At 38.2% G+C, this 23,979-nt stretch overlaps 1 protein-coding gene across 1 annotated transcript in view; it reads right to left on the bottom strand.

Annotated features, from left to right (window-relative positions):
* INTU (inturned planar cell polarity protein) overlaps positions 1-23,716 on the bottom strand; it is a 74,336-nt gene extending 50,620 nt beyond the window's left edge. The window contains exons 1-2 of the mRNA XM_024745036.1: positions 23,571-23,716; positions 9,489-10,024 (exon numbers count right to left, since the gene is read on the bottom strand). Coding sequence (XP_024600804.1) covers positions 9,489-10,024; positions 23,571-23,716 — 682 coding nt within the window. The remainder of the gene's footprint in view (positions 1-9,488; positions 10,025-23,570) is intronic.
* Positions 23,717-23,979: the final 263 nt, after the last annotated feature.

Below are 23,979 nucleotides of genomic sequence, written 5' to 3'. Positions count from 1 at the left end.
AAAAAAAAAAAAAAAAAAAAAAAAAAAAAAAAAGTACTGTATAAGATATATTAACAATATCTTATTGTTAATAATTGTTCTTTATAAAAGATTTATGTTCCCTAAGCTCCAAGTTCCTGTCCTTTAATGCAACCCACTATGTGTGTAGGGGTCACCTGGCCCTTTTCATGATGCCCTGTGGGAATGAGGGTTGGGGAACAGGTGAAACTGCCATTACTTTAGCTACTGCTATTCCTCACCAACCCCCATCCCTTCATTCCTTGCTCTCCCTGATGTGTATCATATGGGAAAGGGGTTAAGTGCAGAGTGAGCATGAGTTTCTTAGGTCAGCCCTCTGAAAGCCTGCAATGACCTACACTAGGTTCAAATGCTCAAGAGATGCTATTCAGTTGAGAGTTCCTCAGGTTTGGGCACCAAGCCTTATATGATGGTCCGCTGTTGCAGCACTTTGAGCAACCTGGTAACTTTTCTTAAAAGAATTTTGAAATGTATAGAAATATCAAATCACTATGTTGTGTAACAGGAACTAACATAGGGTGGTAGGTCAATTATACTTCCAAAATAAACAAGCAAACTCACAGAAAAGAAATTGGATTTGTGGTTACCAGAGGCGGGGGAGGAGAGAAGAGGGGAATTGGATGAAGGTGGTCAAAAGGTACAAACTTCCAGTTATAAGATAAGTAAGTACTAGGAATGTAATGTACAACATGATCAATATAATTAACACTGTTGTCTGTTATATAACAAAGGTGTTAAGAGAGTAAATCTTGAGTTCTCATCACAAGGAAAAAAATTTTTTTTCTATTTCTCTAATCTATATGAGATGATGGAGGTTCACTAAACTTACTGTGGTCACCATTTCATGATGTGTGTAAGTCAAATCATTATGCTGTATGCCTTAAACTTAGTGCTGTATGTCAATTATATCTCAATCAAACTGGAAGAAAAGAGTAAGAACTTGCAAACTAAAATAAGCTTCCAACTTCAATTCAACTTGAAAAAATGAAAAAGCAACATACTCCCCTAATTATTTTTAAATAAGAGATTAAACAAGTGTACTATACCAAATTATTTATAGCTATCTTGATTTTAAAAAGGAAGGAAGGGGACTTCCCTGGTGGCACAGTGGTTAAAGACTCCGCGCTCCCAATGCAGGGGGCCGGGGTTCAATCCCTGGTCAGGAAACTAGATCCCACATGCATGCTGCAACTAAGAGCTCATATGCTACAACTAAGGAGCCCACCTGCTGCAACTAAGACCTGGTGCAACCAAATAAATAAATAAATAAACATTTTTTTAAAAAAGGGAGGTAGGGAAAGAGAGAGAGAGAGATTGGGAGGGAGGGAGGTGAACACAATATAGAAGTACTGATGTATTGATAAAACAAAATCCCTTCTGGACCGTACCAACCATGAGTTCTACTGTCTATAGATTATTCTATCCTCAGGACACCCAAATGGTGAAAAGATTTAAACCTTTCTCCTTTAAACTAAAACTCCATTGGATAATGTCCCAAATGACTCTGTTTTCTTTCCCCTCCAAACCCTAATGAATACAGTTCTGTAGTTGAGTGTTGTAGGAAGTATTATCTAAAAGCATCATGTCCAACAAACCTCTAAAAATAGGAGACATGTATCATCACAAAAGATATGAAAATAAATTTTAGAACAAGTGTAGTATATACACAATATTTCTAAATGTTTAGTAGAAAATTGTCTCTTTCTATAAAAGAAATGGTACATCCACTTCTCATTTTCCAGATACTTGCTTTCCTCACATTTTTCTGAGCCCCTCTGTGAGGTGACTCAGAGATGGCAGGCTTCCTGGACATCACATCACTGCAGTGGGCAGCCTGCACTCCAGGAAAGTTCTTTCTCAACAAGTGCATGGGAGTCATTAGTATGCAGGGTCCCATTTCAAAGGCTGAAAGGAAATGAACTGCATGAATTGATTTGAATTGTTAAATAAGAAATAGTCTGAGAATTATTGATGGGTAGAAGTAAGAGGGAAAATTTATCAAGTTTATCAAGAGATTTCATTCAAGAATCAAATAAAACATAAAGGGGGAGATCAGTTTATCAAAATGCTTAAGTAAATCCCTTTGGGTGATTGGGCTTTTTCTTTGTTTTGTTTAATTACATTTTCTAAATGGTCTACCATAGCATATAATTATTACTACTGCAAAGAGAAAAAAATTAAAACTCACACACACTGTGGTAGGCAGAATAACTGTCCTCCAAAAATGTCCACATCCTAATCTCTGAAATCTGTAAATATGTTACTTTACATAGCTAAAGAGACTTTTCAGATGTAATTAAGTTAAGGATCTTGAGATTGGGAGATTATCCAAAAGAGCCCAATGTAATTACAGGGCCTTTATAGGAAGGAGGCAGGAAAACCACAGAGTCAGAGAAAGAGAGACACGGAGATACTACGCTGTTGGCTTTGAAGATGAAGGGACCACAAGGCAAGGAATGCAGGTGGCCTCCAGCAGCTGGCCAAGGAAAGGGGTTCTCCCCTGCAGCCTCCAGAAGGAATGCAGCCTTGTGGATACATTGATTTCAGTGCGGGAAGACGCATTTTAGACTTCTGACCTCCAGAACTGCAAGATGATAAATTTGTGCTGCTTTAAATCACTAAGTCTGTGGTACTTTGTCACAGCAGCAATAGAAAATTAATATACCCGCTTAACAGAACAAAGCAACTTTGGCTAAGCACCAAGTGAGAGTCAGGGACCATGAATGCTAAAGAATAAAAGGATATACAAGGTACACTTGGCAGTCATTGGAAAAAGAATAAATCAGTCTTGTTAGAATCTGGTATTTACATACAAGAGGACTGGGAAATAGGTATGAGACAGTGGGGTGGGATCAGATTGTGCATTTAAATTGATCATTTAGGGACTTCCCTGGTGGCGCAGTGGTTAAGAATCCGTCTGCCAATGCAGTGGACACAGGTTTGAGCCCTGGTCCGGGAAGATCCCACATGCCATGGAGCAACTAAGTCCGTGTGCCACAACTACTGAGGCTGCGCTCTAGAGCCCACGAGGCACAACTACTGAAGCCTGCATGCCACAACTACTGAAGCCCGTGCGCCTAGAGCCTGTGCTCCGCAACAAGAGAAGCCACTGCAATGAGAAGCCCGCGCGCCGCAATGAAGAGTAGGCCCCACTCGCGGCAACTAGAGAAAGTCTGCACGCAGCAACTAGAGAAAGCCCGTGCACATCAACGAAGAACCCACACAGCCAAAAATAAATAAATAAATTTACATAAATAAATAAATAGATCATTTAAATTAAGCTGAATTTGACTTCAGAGGGGAAAGCATATGGTTTTTGAAACATAGTTACATACTGCCATTTTATACATTCAGGTTAATGCATTTACTGACACATTCTTAAGTTTTGAGAGAATAAAAATTATTGTATTTTTTTAACTTCAATATCAATCCCTCAACTATAACATGTAAGCACTAAACCAGAGAAAATTAAGGTCCCTCCCAACCTACCATTTTAGAATTCCTTGAATAAGGATAGCTCATCTACTGTAACTACCATTCAGAATATTAAGTAAAACATCACATTCTCTGAAGATGATGGGTAAGAAACTAGTGCCAGGTTTTTATTTCTCATTAAAATAGAAAATAATATTGCAGAAATGTTGTAAAGATTATTGATAGCTATAAATTATTGATGGCATTATAGCCATGATTGTTTCTGCAAATTATTTTTAGTCTTTACATTTGTTCACACAAATGAGGCATCAAGGATTTTTTTCCTTTTAAACTTCTCAAGTAATAAGAATTTTTATGCTGGTATACAGTTTTTAGAATTACAATTTTAATAGTCAAATAACATACAAATTTATTAAATTATAATTTAAATAATCAGACTCTTGGTTTGACATTTTCATGCTTTTTATTATTATTAAAGAATGCTCAAATAAATGTTTTCGTGCACATAGCTTTTCCTGTTTTTACATCTAGGGTCAGCAAACTTTTTCTGTAAAGGGTCAGATCAGTAAATATTTTAGGCTCTGCAGGCCATATGGCCTTTGTCGCAACTCCTCAACTCTGATATTGTAGCTTGAAAGCAGCAATAAACAAATGAATGTGGCTATGTTCCAATAACATTTTACTTATGAACACTGATATCTGAATTTCATATAATTTTCATATGTCATAAAATATCACTCTTGATTTTTTTTAAAGAAACATTGAAAAAGTTAAAACCATTCTTGGTTTGCTGACTGTACAAAAATGGGTGGTGGGCCTGATTTGATCTGCCGGCTGCGGTTTGCAGATGTGTTTTAGATTACTTCTTTAGGACAAATGTCTCAGAATGAATTAACTGGGTTAAACAGTACATTGTGGTAGTTTAACACTTATTTCCCAATTACATTTTGAAAGGATTAAATCATTTCTTTTCATTTTTGTTTCAAAGAGAAATCTTTTGGCACTTTCCCCACCCATTCAAGTGAGCAACCTGGCAAGTGAAAGAGCTCTGTGAATGGAATTCACAACCCATGGGTCTCAGCTGTATCACTGACTGGCTGTCTGCTCTCAGGTAAGTCATGCGATTCCTTTGGTGCTCATCCGTAAGGGGAAGTAACAACCAGACGCTCTCAACAAAGGCCTAAAAACTCTAAAATTCTGTCTTTCCAGTGAACACACTGCTTCAGTGTCTTTCCTTTACTAGTGGTTCAAGTACCATGGGGAGAAGTATGGGGAAAAAATGACGTGCGAGAGGAGAGACAAACAAGTAGAGTTATTTTCATTAAGAATATCAAAATGTTACACCTATTAGAGGAGAAAATAAAAATGTATACCAAGTAATAGTCTGCAAAATATTAGAGAATAAAACCATACGTTATGTGTTCATAAAAACCAAATCTGTCTTTTCAAAAGAGCACTTCAGATATTTTAATTGGAAATAACCAAAATGTCCACCAACAGTGGAATGGAAAAATAAATAGTATGTATTCATACAACGGAATACTACATAGTGAGAACATGGATATTTCTCATAGATTATAAGCTAAAGAAAATATAATAGAAACAAGAGAATACACTCCATATACTTTCATATACATGAAGTTCAAGAAGAGACAAAATCAACTCTGTTGATAGAAAAATTCTGACTTTTAAAAGATTACCTTTGGGAGGGGGTACTGACTAGGAGGATGTACCATGGGGCCTTCTGGGTACCAAAAACATTCTATATCTTGACCTGGGTGGTAGTTACACAGGGACAAACATATGTCAAAATTTACTGAGTATACATTTAAGATTTGTGCATATTATGGGTCATACCTCAATTAAAATGATTTTTTTAAAAGTAAATCCAAAAATACTTCCAAAATTTTTTAAAATTTAAAAGAGAAACTTAGCACAAGTATTATACAAAACAAATCTCTTTAGTGATCACATGTGAGAACATTAGAAGTTGACACAAAAAGAGCTTGAAATAAAAACTTTATTCTTCATCAGAAAAAGTTTCCAGGGGTATGTGTGTCTAGAATATTAATGTGGGGACTTCCCTGGTGGTCCAGTGGGTACAACTCCATGCTCCCAATGCAGGGGGGGTCTGAAATTGATCCCTGGTTGGGGAACTAGATGTCACATGCATGCTGCAACTAAGAGTTCACATGGCGCAACAAAGATCCCGCATGCCGCAACTAGATCCCGCATGCCGCAACTAAGACCCAGCGCAGCCAAAATAAATAATTAATTAAAAAAAAAGAATATCAATGTGTAATTTCTCTAACCCTATCCTTTCCAATCTTCAAAAAAACATCTAGTTTAAAATGACCAAAAAAAGGGTAATCTTGAAGACAAAAATAAATCACTGAGATGATATGCAGTTTCTAGGATGTAGATAAAAGGGGAACTTCTATTTGTTCTGGACTGAGTCAGAGGCTGACTACAGGTAGTCCAGGAGCTATCAACTGTCAAACTTTAACAGAAACGCAAAAGTAGAAATATAAAAAATAAACATGCAAGCCCTTGGCAGCAGGAACAGCAAAAATGGCACCAAAAAAGGTAGCAAGACCCCCAAGAATCCAGCAAAGAAGAATGAGAATAGAACAGAGTTCTGCTGTCATAAAAGGAAAGAAGAGTCACCCGTCTCACTGTGCTGGTCACGGGACTTTAGTCAACAGTGGGTCACCCTCCAGCCAGACAACAGGGGAAGTCACCCTGAGCAAACTGCATTGACCTGGACAAAGCATTCATGATCTTCCTGCCTGTGGGGTGACTGCAGTGTGAAATGTCGTTATGAAAGAAGCAAGTGAGAAATTACCACCACAGAAGCACCTTGTACGATTAGCAAACCCACCATGACATTAAAATCGTCCATTCTTGCAAATGGGTATGAACACATACCCAACTTGGAATAGGATTTCTGATCTTGATAAACAAGAGCAACTGCTCGATGAAGTATTCAAGGACGAAGTCTCTTTCCTAACAGCGATTTATATCTCTGCTCTAAGGGGCATAAGATAATATTCATTATTTATAAGCTTAACACCTGTGACTGCTCAGAGAATTTTTTAAAAATTAATGCTGAAAAAAAATCATCCATTCTTTAGTCCCAAAATTATATAATTAAAAAATATGGAACATAATCATAAAATTAAAAACTTAGAAAAGGAGAGATAACAATTACCCATAATGCCCCCACCCTAATCCAACACTATTAGCATTTTGCTGTATTAACTTCTAATTGTTTTCCTTGCATGTATTCTTTTTTACATGGTTTATTCATTCATTCAGTAAATGTTTTTGAGGGCTTATTATGAGCCAACCATTTTGCTACGCATCAAAGATGAAATAATCATTTTATTCTGACAAATTTCCTTTCTACTTATTAGTAAATCATAATCTTTTCTATTACAAAATTGAACTCATGAGCCTCATTTTTCTAACTTTTTATTGCTATTTAATACACATGCAGGAAAGTACATAAATTGTAGTACAATACAATGAATTATCACAAAGTGAACACATCCATGTTACCTCACTCAGGTTAAAAGGTAGACAACTAGCATCTTGTGTATCTTTAAATTACTTTAATGATAAACAGTGGGACCACCCTGGTAGTCTTCCTGTCTCTGGTTCATTCTCTTTCCTCCCATACAGATGGTGCAAAGATCATGGCCAGAGGTAACTGCCATTCCTAGAAGGTTCAGCAGACTGGAGTATCAGGGGAAAGGAAATATGGAATAGGAGGCTCATTGGTCATAACCACCACTCTCTTAGGTTTCAAGAGAAAAGGGTAAAAAGAATTTTAGAGATCTGTCTATAACTCGGTCCGAATAGGCATTCCAAGCAGAAGCCCCAGGTGAGTATAAGGAGAATGTGTAGCCGAGGTTTCCCAGCATGTGGGATCATACAGTTATGGTGGTGGGCAACAACCAGGCAGGATTTCATAAGCAGGAATTCTGGTCTCCTTTGACAGAACTAAAAGAACAAACCTTAGAGATATTTTAGTCCAATTCTGTAAGTTGACAAAAAAGGAAGGTGAGGACCTGAGAGAATATAAGTATGCATTAGCTCCTGTTCCAGTTACCTATTACTGCATAAGCAATCACCCAAAAAACTCAGTAGCTTCAAACAACAACCATCCTTTGCAACTATGTGTGGAGATGGATGTTAACTAGACTTACTGCAGTGATCATTTCGGAGGATAAACAAATATAAAATCATTACGTTGTATGCCTGAAACTAATGTAATGTAATACGTCAATTATAGCTCAATTAAAAACAAAAACAAAAACGAAAGAAACAAGCACCACCATTTATTGTCTCTCCCGGTACTGGGGTTGGTTGATGGGGCTCAGCTGAGGTTATCACTCAGGGTTCCTTGTGTAGCTGCAGCCAGACGGTTGGGGCAGGGGTTACCCGGACGGCTTTTTCACTCACGTCTGATGGCTGGCTGTTCCTGAGCGTGGCTAGGGCCTCAGCTGGGGCTATCAGCCAGAATGCTACGACTCAGGGCCTCTTCAAGTGGCCTGGCCTTCCTCACAGAATGGGGACAGGCAGAAGGTGCATCCCCTTTTATAAGCCCGCTCCTTAAGTCTGTGTGTACAGTACCAATTAAGCTGTGGTCACAGACCCACCCAGATTCAAGGCCAGGGCAGTGGGGCACAGAGATACACACACATACCACAACTCTCCATGGGAGGAGTATCAACATCACGCTGTAAGAAGAGAATGTGGAGATCTTGTTGCAACCATGTGGAATACATGCTTTGCACAGATGCCCTTCCTACAGGGTTCCTCCCTGCAAACCCTTATCATGGCACTTATCACACTGTGGGAAACTGTCTGCTTATTTCTGACCCTACGTGAGCTCCACTACAGCATGAGCTCCTTAGGCGGAGTAACTGGATCATTAGAGTAATCTTCGTGCTCCTGGCATTTAGCAGGTGCTCAAAAAGTTATCTAATGAATCAATGAACAAAAAATTTGGACTTAAAGAAATATTTTGAAATGTTTCTAAAGAATCTATAAAAGTTCCTTTATCAAAATCTCTCAGGCTGGGTCAACTTAAGACCATCAGCCTGGAGAACTGTTACTACCTGTAAGTTTTGTTAACAACATATTCTCATCTTTAACTAATATCTTTAGGTAAATAATCTATCTCTAGGTAACTAACCTATCTCTGGGTAACTAATCTATCTGTGGGTAACTAGTCTATCTCTAGGTAACTAGTCTATCTCTGGGTAATCTATCTCTGGGTACCAAATCTATCTCTGGGTAACTAACCTATCTCTGGGTAACGAATCTATCTCTGGGTAACTAACCTATCTCTGGGTAACTAATCTATCTCTAGGTAACTAATCTATCTCTGCTACTAACTCATACATACCCAACAGCTTAAAATGTATCAGCAACACAAAATGCTCATCTTAACATATATTCAGAATAACTTGTGGACTTCTTATTTTCCCCTCAAAATTGGTGGGATATTTTATGACAAGTGCCCTTAAAAGGAAATTTACGTATAACACCAATGTTGCTACATATGCCATAGGAAACAGTTTAAAACTACTCCAAGAACTCGGGGCACTTAAGTGCAAACATACAATTTTAAAGTATTTTTATTCATAAATTATATATTTTTGTATCATGTTATTGGATATAGGTCATTCAAACCTAAATTATCACTGTACAGTCAACTTTTCTTTTTCTTGTCAGCAAAGAAAACCAAGATGAAATAAAATTATATAAAAACTTGAAAATTAGTTAAGCTGTTCCCTGGACTAACAAGGCACCCATGTGTATTCAATGCACTAAAGTGCTTGTCTTAAGAATGCTGTGCATTGCAGTACACAATCCTTCCAATTTCACTACTGTCCCAAATATCGTCAGGCAGTCCTTTATTGGTTGAGACACTGGGTATAATTCTGTTTTGATCACTTTCCTCACAAAGCATCATCAACCATTAACCCTGCAAACAAGGACTGATGCTCACGAGCAGGACTTACCAATTAATATCTGACCACTCTTCATAGCAGATCCTCCTGGCAGCAGGCCATGGACCACAAGCTTCTCTCCACTGCCCTGTTTTCCACTTCTTCTCCAGCTCCACTTGGTCTGATGGATAATCCCAATCAGTACTTCCAGAAGCTTGAGCTGCTCTTTGGCTTTGGTGACGGTTAGCTTTTTGGGGTTCACGTAAACGTTCACGTCTTTGTACCGCTGTTGAACAATTCCTGTTTTCTGATTGGACTGATGCTTTAGAATGGATACTGGCCCACTGGCATTGCTATTTTTTTTATTATAGCGCTTGGGTAAAAGTTTTTTACTTTTTAAAATCTTGGTAAACCGCTTGAGTTTGGGTTCATACTTTTTTCCTTCTTTGTAATCATCCTCTTCAATAATAATCTCGTTTTCGCTGAACCTGACATGGTTCACAGTAGGTGTCTCAGGAAGAAGGCTTTCTTCTTCATCCTCACTCAACTCCAAATAAAATAGCTCTCCATTCTTCTGCACACTGTCCAGCCATTCAGGCTCCAGGTCACTGTGAAAAAGAGAAAAGATAATCTAAATCGCAGCCAAACATGGGAAAAACAGTTATGCCTTTCCAGCAGGTGGGTGAGGGTAGGGGTTGGGGTGCGGGGAGACGGGAAGGGTGAAATTTCTTTGATTATTTCAGAGTCTCCTCACTGATTCTAATTTATTGTGAGCATCAACATTATTCCCTGTAGAACGGTTTTTGTAGAGCCTTGAAGAACTGGGGTTGGAGGAGATGGAATCAAAATGGCATAGTGATAGAAAAGAAAACAAATTAAAAAAGAGATGGCCCCCTTCTAGAATCTAAGGTTCTATTTTGTTTTTTAAATTTAATTCAGTCCCTGTGTGGTTACTGTTCACTCTAGACAATTTCACTGGACAATGATTTACATTAGTAGTTGATTATACAATTATATCCACGGATGTGAGACATTCAGAAATTGCACATAAAAACATCCTATTTGCAAAGAAATTATTCAGCATGGCTGACACGTTAAGTGAAAGCCTACCAGTATTAAAAGACTTTGTGTATATAATAAGTTTTCAAAAAAGGAACATTCACCCACCACGAACTAAAATCTTTGCTGAATACAACTAGTTTGTAATCACAGTGAATAATAATCACTTCTGTAGCCTATAATTTCATAAAATTCCTTTTAATGGATAATTGTAGTAAGAAGAGTAAACCACACATGACATGATTCATCATGTGATTTTTAACTGGGAAATAGGCCACTGAAAAAAACAAAATTATTATTATTAAAATGATTCAAAGAGCATTAAAAAACAAGAATACCCATCTTAGGGTAACAGACCTAACCACAAACTCTACCCTGTTCAATGTTACGAACAGTTTACCTTTCAAACTGCTATTCTTTAAAGCAAAACTGGTTACAGTGGAAGAACTAACATGTGGAGAGACTTTTCAGAAACATAGCTGTAATATCCTGGCACGATATAATTTGTGTTCTAATCATTCAATCAGTTAGAAGACGTCTGTTTTCTGCAGTGTTTATTAGCAATCTTGGTTCTTTTAACTTAAAAGTCAAGTGTCTCTTTCTAAATACTGTGAAAATTCATCCAAAAAATGCACTATTCTATTAATCAGAAACGAACCACTACGCTGGTCTGTAGTTGGTAATTAACACAGAATTTTCAACTATATATGAATGGTTAAAAAAAAAAGGCATAACTATCCTCAGATATCAAAACTAACATTTCTTTGGCACTTGCTGCTTCCCAGTGTGTGGCATCATTTTAGGCACTTAGCACCACTTACTGTGGATTATTCACCATTATCAGTTGTTTTGACTATATCTGTCTGTACCTGCAGAAATCAGTATTTAATATCTCTGTAGTTTTACTCTGATGAGTCTAAATAACTGTGTCCCCACCATAAAAAATTTAGATAACAATGTACCGTAATTTAAAATGGCACAGGGACTTCCCTGGTGGTCCAGTGGTTAAGAGTCCGTCTTGTAATGCAGGGGACGCTGGTTCGATCCCTGGTCAGGGAACTAAGATCCCACATGCCACAGGGCAACTAAGCCCGCACGCCACAACTAGAGAGACCGTGTACCACAACTACAGAGCCCACATGCTCTGGAGCCTACATGCTACAACTAGAGAGAAGCCCACATAGTGCAAGGAAGAGCCTGCGCATTGCAACAAAAAAATCCCGCCTGTCACAACTAAGACTCGACGCAGCCAAAAGATAAATTAATTAATTATTTAAAAAATAAAATAAAATAAAATGGCACAATGAAAATATCATAATTAAACACAATTACTTATGAAGATATATATTAATTAGAAAAATGAATGAAATTTACTTGCTTTATAATCTCACCCTTTTAATCTGGTCTGTTGTTCGTATGAGAGATACGTGATGCCAAAGAAACATTTTTCCCTCTCTGCTAAACATGAAAATGGTTCACCTAATTCTCTAAAATTTGGAATTTATACTTTTTTTTTTTTTTTGGGTAGTGTGGTGTGGCACGCAGGATCTTAGCTCCCCACCAGGGATCAAACCCGGGCCCCCTGCAGTGGAAGTGCAGAGTCTTAACCACTGGACCACCAGGGAAGTCACTTATTCTCTAAAATATGAATGCAAAACCACTTTTTGGTTATGATTTAAAGATCCCTGCAGGTGGAGGTGCCACAGGGGGTGGCATTCAGTTGTAGAACAAATAAACAGTGCCAGGCATGGTGGACAGTACTGGAATTACAAAGATGAAAACCTCAGTTCTTTCCCTTGTCTAGTGGGGAAGAGAGACTGAGAAGGAATTCATGACAATACACATGGTAGGTGCAAAAGAGAGGTCATCCAGCTTAGCCTGGGGTTGAGGATGAGGTCAAGGGAGACTTTCTGGTAGAGGAGACCCCAGAGGTGAGTTTTAAAGCAACAAGTGTCTGGGGAGGAGGGCTTGGGGAGCTGAGGGGGAAGACAAGAAGAGAATCCCAAGCAGAAGTACCAGCACAAGCAAAGGCCTTGAGGGGTAGTCCCCATGGCCTGCGTGGATAACTAAAGCTAGTCTGCGGTTGCCAGAGTGGAGGTGGTGAGGTGGGGAATGACAGGAGAAGTCTAATTTTGCAAGTTGTAATTTTGCAAGCCCTTTTGGACCCTGGCAAAGGGTTTGGGTTTTGTTGTGTAGGTAAGAGAGTATCAATGAAGAGTTTTAGGTAGAGGGGTTTACATGTTAGAAATCCCTGAATAGATCTACTTTGACAGGACAAGAGAAGAAGGAATTGAGGTGGACAAGATTCAAGATAAGAGGCCAGGGGCTGCCCTGGTGGCGCAGTGGTTGAGAATCCGCCTGCCAATTCCGGGGACATGGGTTTGTGCCCTGGTCAGGGAAGGTCCCACACGAAGCGGAGCAACTAAGCCTGTGGGCCACAACTACTGAAGCCCGCGTGCCTAGAGCCCATGCTGCACAACAAGAGAAGCCAACACAATGAGAAGCCTGCGCACAACTAAGAGTAGCTCCCGCTGGCCGCGACTAGAGAAAGCCCATGTAGCAACGAAGACCGAACTCAGCCAAAAATAAATTAATTAATTAAAAAAAAAAAAGATAAGAGGCCATTTAGGGGGCTGTTTCCATAGTCCAAGCAAAGATGATAACTAAGGCAATTGTAGAGGAAATGGAAAGTAGGAAAAACATTTGAGAAATGCTTGAAAATCACCAGGACGTTGAGACTGATTAGATGCGATGATGAGGGAGACGAAAGAACTGGTGTTGACTATGAGGGGTTTACATGTTAGAAATCCCTGAATAGATCTACTTTGACAGGACAAGAGAAGAAGGAATTGAGGTGGACAAGATTCAAGATAAGAGGCCAGGGGCTGCCCTGGTGGCGCAGTGGTTGAGAATCCGCCTGCCAATTCCGGGGACATGGGTTTGTGCCCTGGTCAGGGAAGGTCCCACACGAAGCGGAGCAACTAAGCCTGTGGGCCACAACTACTGAAGCCCGCGTGCCTAGAGCCCATGCTGCACAACAAGAGAAGCCAACACAATGAGAAGCCTGCGCACAACTAAGAGTAGCTCCCGCTGGCCGCGACTAGAGAAAGCCCATGTAGCAACGAAGACCGAACTCAGCCAAAAATAAATTAATTAATTAAAAAAAAAAAAGATAAGAGGCCATTTAGGGGGCTGTTTCCATAGTCCAAGCAAAGATGATAACTAAGGCAATTGTAGAGGAAATGGAAAGTAGGAAAAACATTTGAGAAATGCTTGAAAATCACCAGGACGTTGAGACTGATTAGATGCGATGATGAGGGAGACGAAAGAACTGGTGTTGACTAGATTTCTAGTTGGTGACTGTACTTTCATGTACACGTAAGCACGGACTCATTTTATATAAATGGGCATGTAATTATCATACATGTCATTCTCCCTTCTTACCTTTCACTGACATGTTAAAAATCTGTGTTCTAAACAACAAGGTCCTACTGTATAGCACAGGGAACTACTGATATATTCAATATCCTGTGATAAAGAATAATGGAAAATAATATGAAAAACAATATAGATATATATGTATAACTGAATCATATACATATATATTCAGTTATATATGTATAACTGAATATAATTGTATACCAAAAACAAACATCGTAAATCAACTATACTTCAATAAAAAAAATTTTTTAATGTGTTCTTATAATCATATAAAACATATATAGGGTTATTTGTTACTGTTTGTTTTGAAAAAGTGAGTGGAATCTATACATACACACCCCTTTATCATTTATCACTAAAAAAACAATTTAAAAACCTCTAATGGCTACATTAAGGGATGTAGCATGAGGGATGTAGCACATTTGGTCACTCACCTAATGATAAGCTTTGTGTTTTTTTTTTTTTTTTTTTTTTGCGGTACGCGGGCCTCTCACTGCTGTGGCCTCTCCCGTTGCGGAGCACAGGCTCCAGACGCACAGGCTCAGTGGTCATGGCTCACGGGCCTAGCCGCTCCGCAGCATGTGGGATCTTCCCGGACCGGGGCACGAACCCGTGTCCCCTGCATCGGCAGGCAGACTCTCAACCACTGCACCACCAGGGAAGCCCAGTAACCATTCTTTTATGTAGGGGGATAGAGAGATAGATAGATAGGTAGGTGTGCCCTAAAACTATACCAATTCACATTTCCACCAGCAATGAATGAGATCCACTTTCTTAAGCTCTATATTTAAAAAATATTTCACTTTAAGCAGAAGGAATTTTTTTAAAAAGGAAGAAATTAAAAGAAGGGAGAAAAGAGACAGGAATAAAGACAAGGAAATGAACATAGGAAACTGTAAAAGAAGACAAAACATATAGTAAAAAGAAAATGACCTGAGAGGTCACAGACCTTGGTTCAAACACTGTTCTATTGAGATTTTCACTTTTCTAAGCTTTACGTTTCCTCTTCCAGAAAACAGATTATAGCTACCTCACAGGGCTGTTATCAACAGCAAATAAAATAATGTGCCTGGCATGGTAAAGGCCAAATAAATGACAGTTCCCATCCTCTTGCACCACAGTCAGAACTGGAGAGAAATTTACACCTTTATTAGATGTAGCTCCTGTACTTCTGCACTTTTCCAACACCTAGCAATAAATGAAGATGCCTCCAATGATCTCTACTAGATTCCAGGCTAAGTGCTGCTAACATATGAACCAAAACTAGATACTGCCTTTAAGGCCACAGTTCAGGATTCCCAAAAGGTTCCTTATTCCTACTACAGGTGATTACTTCCTCTTTAGAAAAACATCAAAGAGCATAACTGATTAACGTATCAGAAAGTTTAACAGAGGTGGAAAGACTGTACTCTCAAACTAGTTCTATTAGAATGGAGGGGGTGTATTAGAAACAATAATAAAACAAAACTGCCAACTTTTCATTGTAACTATTTATTAATAATGAAATTAATATTATATATAGACACTCTTCACTCCAGGAGATGGAGCTTAATCTTTCCTCCTCTTTAGTGTAGACTGGACTCAGTGACATGCTTTCAAAGAACAGAGTATGGAAAATGAAAAACAGCGACTTCACAGTGAAGAAACCTGGCAGACATCACCTTAACCAAGTGATCAAGGTTATGAAAAACAAGGAAGGACTGAGAAACTACTGCAGACCAGAGGAGACTTAAGGAGACGTGATGACTAAATGCCATATGATACCCTGGATTGGATCCGGGAACAGAAAAAGTTCATAAGTAGAGGAATGGTGAAATCTGAATAAAGTCTAGAGTTTAGTTAACAGTACTATACTAATGTTAATTTCTTAGTTTTAAAAAATGTACCCTATTTGTGTAAAAGGTTAACATCAGAGAAAAACTGGGTGAAGAATTTACAGGAATTCTCTGTACTATCTTTTCAACTTTTCTGTAAATCTAAATTTATTCCAAAATAAAATATTTTTTAAAGTTTTTTTAAAAAATTAATTTATATATTTTTGGCTGCGTTGGGTCTTCATTGCTTCTCGTGGGCTTTTTCTAGTTGCGGCGAGCAGGGGTTACTCTTCGTTGCAGTGCGCAGGCTTCTCCTTGTGGTGGCTTCTCTTGTTGTGGAGCATGGGCTCTAGGCATGTGAGCTTCAGTAGTTGTGGCACGTGGGCTCAGTAGTTGTGGTGCACGGGCTTAGTTGCTCCGCCACATATGGGATCTTCCCGGACCAGGGCTCAAACCCTTGTCCCCTGCATTGGCAGGCGGATTCTTAACCACTGCACCACCAGGGAAGTCTAAAATATTTATTTTTAAAAAGGAATTAAATCTAGCAGTTTTAATTAAGATTTTTATAATACATGGGTTACATTAATCAATATTTATATTTATATTAATTTATATTAATCAATATTTATATTTCATTTTTTTCTGAGAGCCTATGGTGCAAGCTGCAAAGCTGTCATTGTGCAAATGTCTTTCAATGAGATTTTTATTTTGTTCATTCTACTTTGCTCTAAACAGAAATAACTGTATATTTATAGTCTGCCTGCAAAGTTTGACGGCACTTTAATTGGCCTCAAGGCCCTAAATGATGTGGTAAATGTGAGCAGAGTCCTTCTTACCAAAGAAAAACTTGCTAATTTGCAAATAAACAAGCTCACTTACATAAGCTCTAACAGTATATTAAAGAAAATGAACTTCAGATAATGCTTTTAAGTTTCTCAATTTCTCGGGTGTTTCAAAATTCTATGTTCATACTAAATCTTTTCTTCTTCTTCTAAGTTATTGAATCTCTCAGGTCCTTAGATGCGTTAATGTCAGCATTTTTCACCAAATGTAGTATCACAATTTCCTTGGCCACCACAAGGAAAAACATTAACAAAATAGCCAGCCCTCATGGCACATTTCCTTAAGGAAAACAGACTTTTGCTACTACTTCAAACCTGTTATAATACTTTTTTTTCTTTTTTTTCGTTTTAGTGGGGAAAGCACAATGTGCTTTACCAAAGTGGCCAACACATGTAGTTACATAGTTATATAGTGCTAATAGGTACAGCAGGACAATCCTAGGTACAGAGACAAACCACACAAAATAAAAACACCATGACAAATTATCATGGATTCTATCTGGGGCTTGTTCAGTAAGTACGGGTCTGCCTAATGCTTTTCTGTGTTTTCATTTCTGTGTTCTGTCTACCAGCAATATCTAATTTTCATCCCCGAAGTCTTTTGATTGTTTTCTAAAAGGAAACCATGATTTTAAGAGTTAAAATCTATGCTAGCTGTTACAGCAGCTTGAGGAGGTGGGGAACCTGGTGGGAGCTGATGATGCTGCTTCTAGCCCAGCAAGTTACCACTGGAACAAATGTGGAGCATGTCAGAGAAGAAGGGATCAGCCAGTGAATTACTAACTGTGTAGTCAATGCATGAAATAAATTTTTACATCAGGAACACATCTCCACTAGAACTATGTTAATAATGACCCCATTCCCTACCCCAGCCCTTCTGCTAAACAGGGCATGTCTACACATCACTAAGTTAAGGATACGATCTAACTCTGGTAGAACTGAAATCAAAGACCAGCAAATCATTTTTTGATAGGGCTTTATTGTGCTTTTAAAGATGTCAGATGGACAGAGAGCATCACCTAGCTGAAATGCAAGTGACAAAAGTGAGGAATGAAAACTGCTATAGGAGAAAAACTGTTATTGGAGAAATTAAGTCTAAGAGGGATCAAATAAGGTCCTACGAGAAGGTGGCACTTAAATGAAAACTTGAATGATTGTGATAGGAATCAGAGATAGGAAGAAAAGGTGTTTCAAACAGAGAACAAAGTATCAATAGGTATAAGTGTAGGTATGAAAGAAAATGTTAGGAATGAGAATGGGTGAATATTTCAGTGTAGTAATATTATGAACTGAATGTTTATGTTCCCCCAGAATTTATATGTTGAAACATTTCCATCCAATGGGATGGTGTTAGGAGGTGGGGCCCTTGGGAAGTAATTAGAATTGGATGAGGTCATAAGGGTGCAGCCCTCACAAATGGGATTAGTGCCCTTATGAGACACAGGGAACTTGCTTCTCCTCACTGCTATGTGAAAACACAATGAGAACTTGCAGTCTGCAACCTGGAAGAGGGCCCTTACCAGAACCTGACCATGCTGATATCCTGATCTTGGACTTCCAGCCTCCAGAACTGTGAGAAATACATTTCTATGGTTTATAAGCCACTCAGTCTAGGATTTTTTTTTTTTTTTTTTTGGCCACACCACACGTCTCGTGGGATCTTAGTTCCCTAACCACAGATTGAACCCATGCCCCCTGCAGTGGAAGTGCAGAGTCCTAACCACTGGACAGCCAGGGAATTAATTCCCTTGGATGTTTTTTAAATAGTGCCCAGAGCTAAGACAAACAGGAATACAGGTGACTTAAAGGAAGATCATCAAAGATGAGATCAGATAGGCTAGGGACAGATCTAAAAGAGCTTTAAAAAGCATCCTAAGGAATCTGGAGTTTATTTGGGAGGCCATCAAGCTTTTGAGTATAAAAATGATTTAAAAGACTTTTCTTTTTTTTAGAGCAGTTTCAGGTTCACAGCATATTTAGAGCAGTTTCAGGTTCACAGCATAACTGAGCAGAAGGTAGAGTGACTTCCCATATACTCCTTGTCCCCCCAGTTGCATGGCCTCCTCCATTATCAACATCCCTCACGAGAGTGGTACATTTGTTACAATCGATGAACCTACATTGACACAACATAATTGCCTCAAATCCACAACTTACAATATGGTTTACTCTCATGGTGTACAATCTATGGGTTTGGACAAATGTATAATGACATGTATCATCCACCATTATAGTATAATTATAGTATCATACAGATACATACAGTATCTGTATAGTATTATACAGATACTATATGATATTATAGTATCATATAGTATCATACAGTTCCACTGCCCTAACACAATTGTCCTAATATTTTAAATTTTGAAATAAAAGTCAAAATAGATGAAGGCCCATCAAGTTTCCCAGTACCAGGAAGATAGTTTTTGTGTTAAAGAAAAGCATGTCTTTTCTAGGTCATCTACACAAAGACTTCATTTCCAAAGAAGTAGAAATGCTTACACATTCAGCCTTTCTCTTTAAGTACTTGCCCCTTAGTATATAGGAGTCTTGAGACATCTTGTAAAACAGTAAATTATAAGCAAGAATTCTCCTAATTCTGAATCCCTCAAGACCAGAGAAAACTTGATGAAACGAAAATGTTAACACTTTCAGGTTTTCTGACTCCTATTCTTAATCTAGTACTTATTACTCTGTACCAGGATGCCTCTCATAATAATCCGTTGAAAAAATTATTCCAACACTGCAAATGTGCTATGAATACTAACAGAATTAGTCTCATTTTCAAAAGTCTCAGTTATTTCAGGCTACATTATAAAGACATTCCATTGTAACTGAAGTGGTTGAATTCTCTGAATAATACAGTCATCAGCAAACAAACCTGAAGTATTACTGTTAGTTTTTAAATCTTGGCCTTCTCCTCCTGATCACAGGGATGACCTGGTTAAGCACGTGGATATCTACTTCATTTTAGTTAGCTTCGCTGGTAGTATTCATGCATGTGTTTAATTCTATTTTTGATCCAAACTGCCACATTATACCTTTTTGTAGTAGGTTCTCTAAGAGAAAAATTATTTTAGAAAGCAAACTCTGGCAGCTGTATGGGAGAAAGACTGAAAACAGGAGAAATTAGAGGCACCCAGACCAGTTAGACAACTGGTGTATGGGAGACGCAAGGCAGTGCCTGTGAGAAGCAGGAGGAGGTGGTGGGGTGGATATCAGAAAAGCAAGTCAACAGGACTGGAGACTTACTAGATCTGAGGACCTGAGTAAGAAGAGAGTGAGGTCAGCAAATGAGATGGGCAACACTAGAGGAGAAACAAGGCAGACAATAAATTCTCTTCAAACATGCTGAGCTGGAAGCATACAGAGATGCTGGCAAAGAATTACCATGTCTCATCATAAACCTAGTTACATACTATTTGACTTTTTAATCTATATAATTTGATAAAAGAAAAATTAAAAGGAAAAAGTCAAGGTTCAGAGCAGGAGAGAAAAAGGAAAATATTATACTAAATTGATATTAATATATTGCATCACAACTTTGAATGAAATATTCTTATTCTTCGAGTAGCACATTCCCAAGTTAAAACCCAAGAAAAAGATAAATTTTGATATATCCATGGAATCCAATTCAGAAATAAAAAGGTAAGAACTACATCTAGGCAACAACATGAAGGGGTCTCAAAATAATTATGCTGAATAATCACAAAGAAAAAAATAATTATGCTGAATCCTATTTAGAAATAAAAAGGAAATCCTATTCAGAAATAAATGGAATCCTATTCAGAAATAAATCCTACTCAGAAATAAAAAGGAACGAACAATATATAGGCAACAAAATGAATGGTCTCAAAATAATTATGCTGATTAAAAGAAGCCAGACAAAAAAGGGAGTCCATACTACATAACTCCATTTTTATAAGACTCTAGAAAACACAAACTCAGCTATCATTACAGAAAGCAGATTAGTGGTTATAAAGAGTGAGGCAGGCATGAGTAGTATGAGGGAGGCACACGGGGAAACTTTTGGACGAGATGGATATGTTCATTATCTTGACAGACATACACATGTCAAAACTTATCAAAGCTTAACCGTGCACTTCAAATATGTACAGTTTATTGTATGTCAATTATACTTCAGTAAAGTTGTTAAAAAAACCCAGAAAAAAAAACTTAAAGGACATATTTTCCTTCTTCTCCAGTCATTCTTCTTATTGTCAGTGGAAGTTCCTTAGCATTTTATAGCTAAATTCTCTTTTTAAAGTATCCTTTTTTTCTCTCCATCAGTCAAGGCTTTAAAACTCACAACAATAAACAATTCACTCTGAAAAATCAAAAATTTAAGTCATAAAACGGATGACTTTGGCCAACATGAACCAATGTGGCTTCAATGAGTTGGGTAATTGTAAACCAAAGCAAAGAAAGCATGGCATTATTGCAAGTAAATGTATGATTTCTGTTATTTCAACATTGAAACTAGTCAGGACTTCCCTAGTGGTGCCATGGATAAGACTCCATGCTCCCAATGCAGGGGGCCCAGGTTCAATCCCTGGTTAAGGAACTAGATCCCTCATGCATGCCACAAGAGTTTGCACGCCACAACTAAAGAGCCCACACACTGCAACTAAGGAGCCCGAGAGCCACAACTAAGGAGCCCACCTGCCTCAACTACGACCCAGTGCAACCAAATAAGTAAATAAATAATTTTTTTTTTTAATACTGAAACTAGTCAACGGTTTCCTCAACCCAACCCACCCTCCAGTATTACCTCTGAAGCTTCCACAGGAACTTGCCAATATGCCAGGTTAAGATGTACTGCACCAATCTAAAAATGTTCTCTTATAAGTCTTAAACAACCCTATTAAAAGTACTATACCAGAATTACCCTAAAGACATTTTATCTAAAAAATGATAAACTTATTAATTCTATATTGACAATCACTTGCAGCTCAAACTGGTTTTCAGTTTCAAAGCATGCAAGAAACAATGATAATTTCCAGAAAGAATATGCAGAAATTAACTAGAACCCTGAAAGTTCAGGATACTTTATGTGAATAAGTAGCATAACTTCTTTAATAACCTCCATGTAGGCAATGAAAGACAATAGGCAATTCATATCTCTTAGCTTTGATGAGAAAGCTTAGGTTCGCCTCCCTATACCTTGGATCCACATGTTCCAGTGTCCTGTCCATGTTGGGAAGCCCACCTTTTGCATTGGTGACACTGCAGCTTAGGGAAGTAAATACCATAAGGAAGAAACAGAACAGAAGCCTACCTGGTCATTGTATATCAACTCTCATGTCCTAAACACCAAGAAGCGACAGCCACAAAATCTGAATCTTGGTAGGACTTGAAATATAGACCAGCCAAACAGTTTACAATCGAGATTTCCTGTACTTTTATTATTAGGATGATAAAGACACTGGAATATGTGGAGTGATCAGTGAATGACTGATATAGAAAGTTTAATGCCCATTTTTTTAAAAACTAAAATATTATATATATGTGTGTGTGTATATATATATATATATATATGTGTGTGTGTGTGTGTGTATATAAAATAACATTGATATAATGTTATTACACACATGTATTCCAAATCACAAAATACTTTGAAATAAGTTTTCTAACTCGAGTTCTCAGCTTGCTTATTTCCTAGAAAAAAGGACTAGCTCATTTATTCACTCATCAAAATCAATGCACCCTATTTGAAATCAGGTCTCTTAAATTTCTCCACTGATAACATTCGGCTGTGTGACCATGGGAATATTATAGATTCTCTCTGGGTTAAAAACGTGTGATTCTAAGATGTAGAGAAAGCAAGAATTTGAATCTCACACTGTCTATGGCTCCCATAGCAAGACCAAATAAGGTTCTACATAATCCATACTTCCTTCCAGCAGCCTTGCTTGATAACCATGAATTTTGTAATTATTTTTTAAACGACCACAGTAGAAGATTGTACAAAGTATTTGATCCTTAAATTTGTTCAAGTCTTCCAGAATATAATCTGTCCTCATTAAGCCTCTAGAATATAATTAAGCAGCCATTAGTGATGGTTTTCTCCCTTGTGCTTTTAAAGATAATGATAAAAATGTTTTACATACCTATGGGTGAAAATAATTGCCAAGTAACTGATACTCCTAAATACACATTAAATACCTGTAACTGTTATTTCTAAATACACATAAAATGTCATCCTAAAAATGACTATATATGGCAGTCACTGATTGATGTTTTGGCACCAGAATCTTTTCAATGCTAGTCATTTCAAGCTACAGCTAATTACTTTGACTTTTCTAGTCCATAGCAGTAAGGGATAAATTCCTTCAAAACTGAAGTAGCATTGGGTACTGTGAATAAAAGTAACTTTTTCATTATTTTTAGGGATAAGAAAGTAGAAAATAACACTTAGATATTCTGTATTTAAAAATGACATTATAACATAAAATAGAAAACAAGAAAACCATGGGAATGTATAGGAAAATACATAAGAAATACCCCCCAAAATGCTGAGAGGTTGTTCTCGATGGTGAGGCTAGGGTGGATTTTCTTTCTTTTATATATATATTCATTTTTATAACCAGAAAAATCTACATAATTTAAATAGTTGACATAAAACGTGGAGGGTGTCACTTCACTCTAAACACTGAGGTTAAAGTCACAAAGATCATGACACCAAAGAAGACACTGCGACAGAACAGAATTTTATGAACACTCTAACAGATAGATACACTCTCATATATTACAGAACCCACCACAAAGAAGAGAACCTCCTCCGCTGAAAATCACAAAAGCCTAAAGTAACAAAGAATGGCAGTCATTTCGTCTCACATTATCACACAACTGAAACGTGATGCAAATAAACCCCACTTATTATAGAACCTCAAACACTCAGTCTCTACCACGCCAACACTCTCGAATTCCCCCCAGCCCACGTGTACACTCGCGAGGCAGAAGGAATGGATTTAATTGTCCCTCTTCGAGAACCTTACTCATAATCGGTACTTGTAGAGGAGTATGAACCCGAGTCGCTGACCGGATCTTCAGGATCACAATCCTCATCTTCTTCTTGTGAGGAAGGGTCTCCAGGGAGTCCCTCTGGGCTCTGACGTGAACCGCACAACGCCGGAGACGCCATCAGCAGGGACGCAGCAGCTACAAGTAGGGTAATTCAAATCTCGCAGCTACTGCTTACCGGGGCCGCCATGTTGCCTCCGCTCGGGAAAGGGTAGGGGACACGTGACCACCAATCCTCAGCTTCAATTGGTGGCAGCTCAGGTTGCCAGGGAGACGAGGAAGCTTCCCTGAGAGAACCGAGACGACTGAAAGGAGCCAGTGAACTCGAATTTCCAGGAGGGTATCCTGGAGGAATGGAAGAAGCTGAAACTTAACCATTTCCGC

The sequence above is a fragment of the Neophocaena asiaeorientalis genome, unplaced genomic scaffold (assembly GCF_003031525.2).
Source record: "Neophocaena asiaeorientalis asiaeorientalis breed wild unplaced genomic scaffold, Neophocaena_asiaeorientalis_V1.1 scaffold65, whole genome shotgun sequence".
NCBI lineage: Eukaryota > Metazoa > Chordata > Mammalia > Artiodactyla > Phocoenidae > Neophocaena > Neophocaena asiaeorientalis.
Note: the sequence above shows the minus strand (reverse complement) of the source record. Positions and strands in the feature narration are given on the sequence as shown.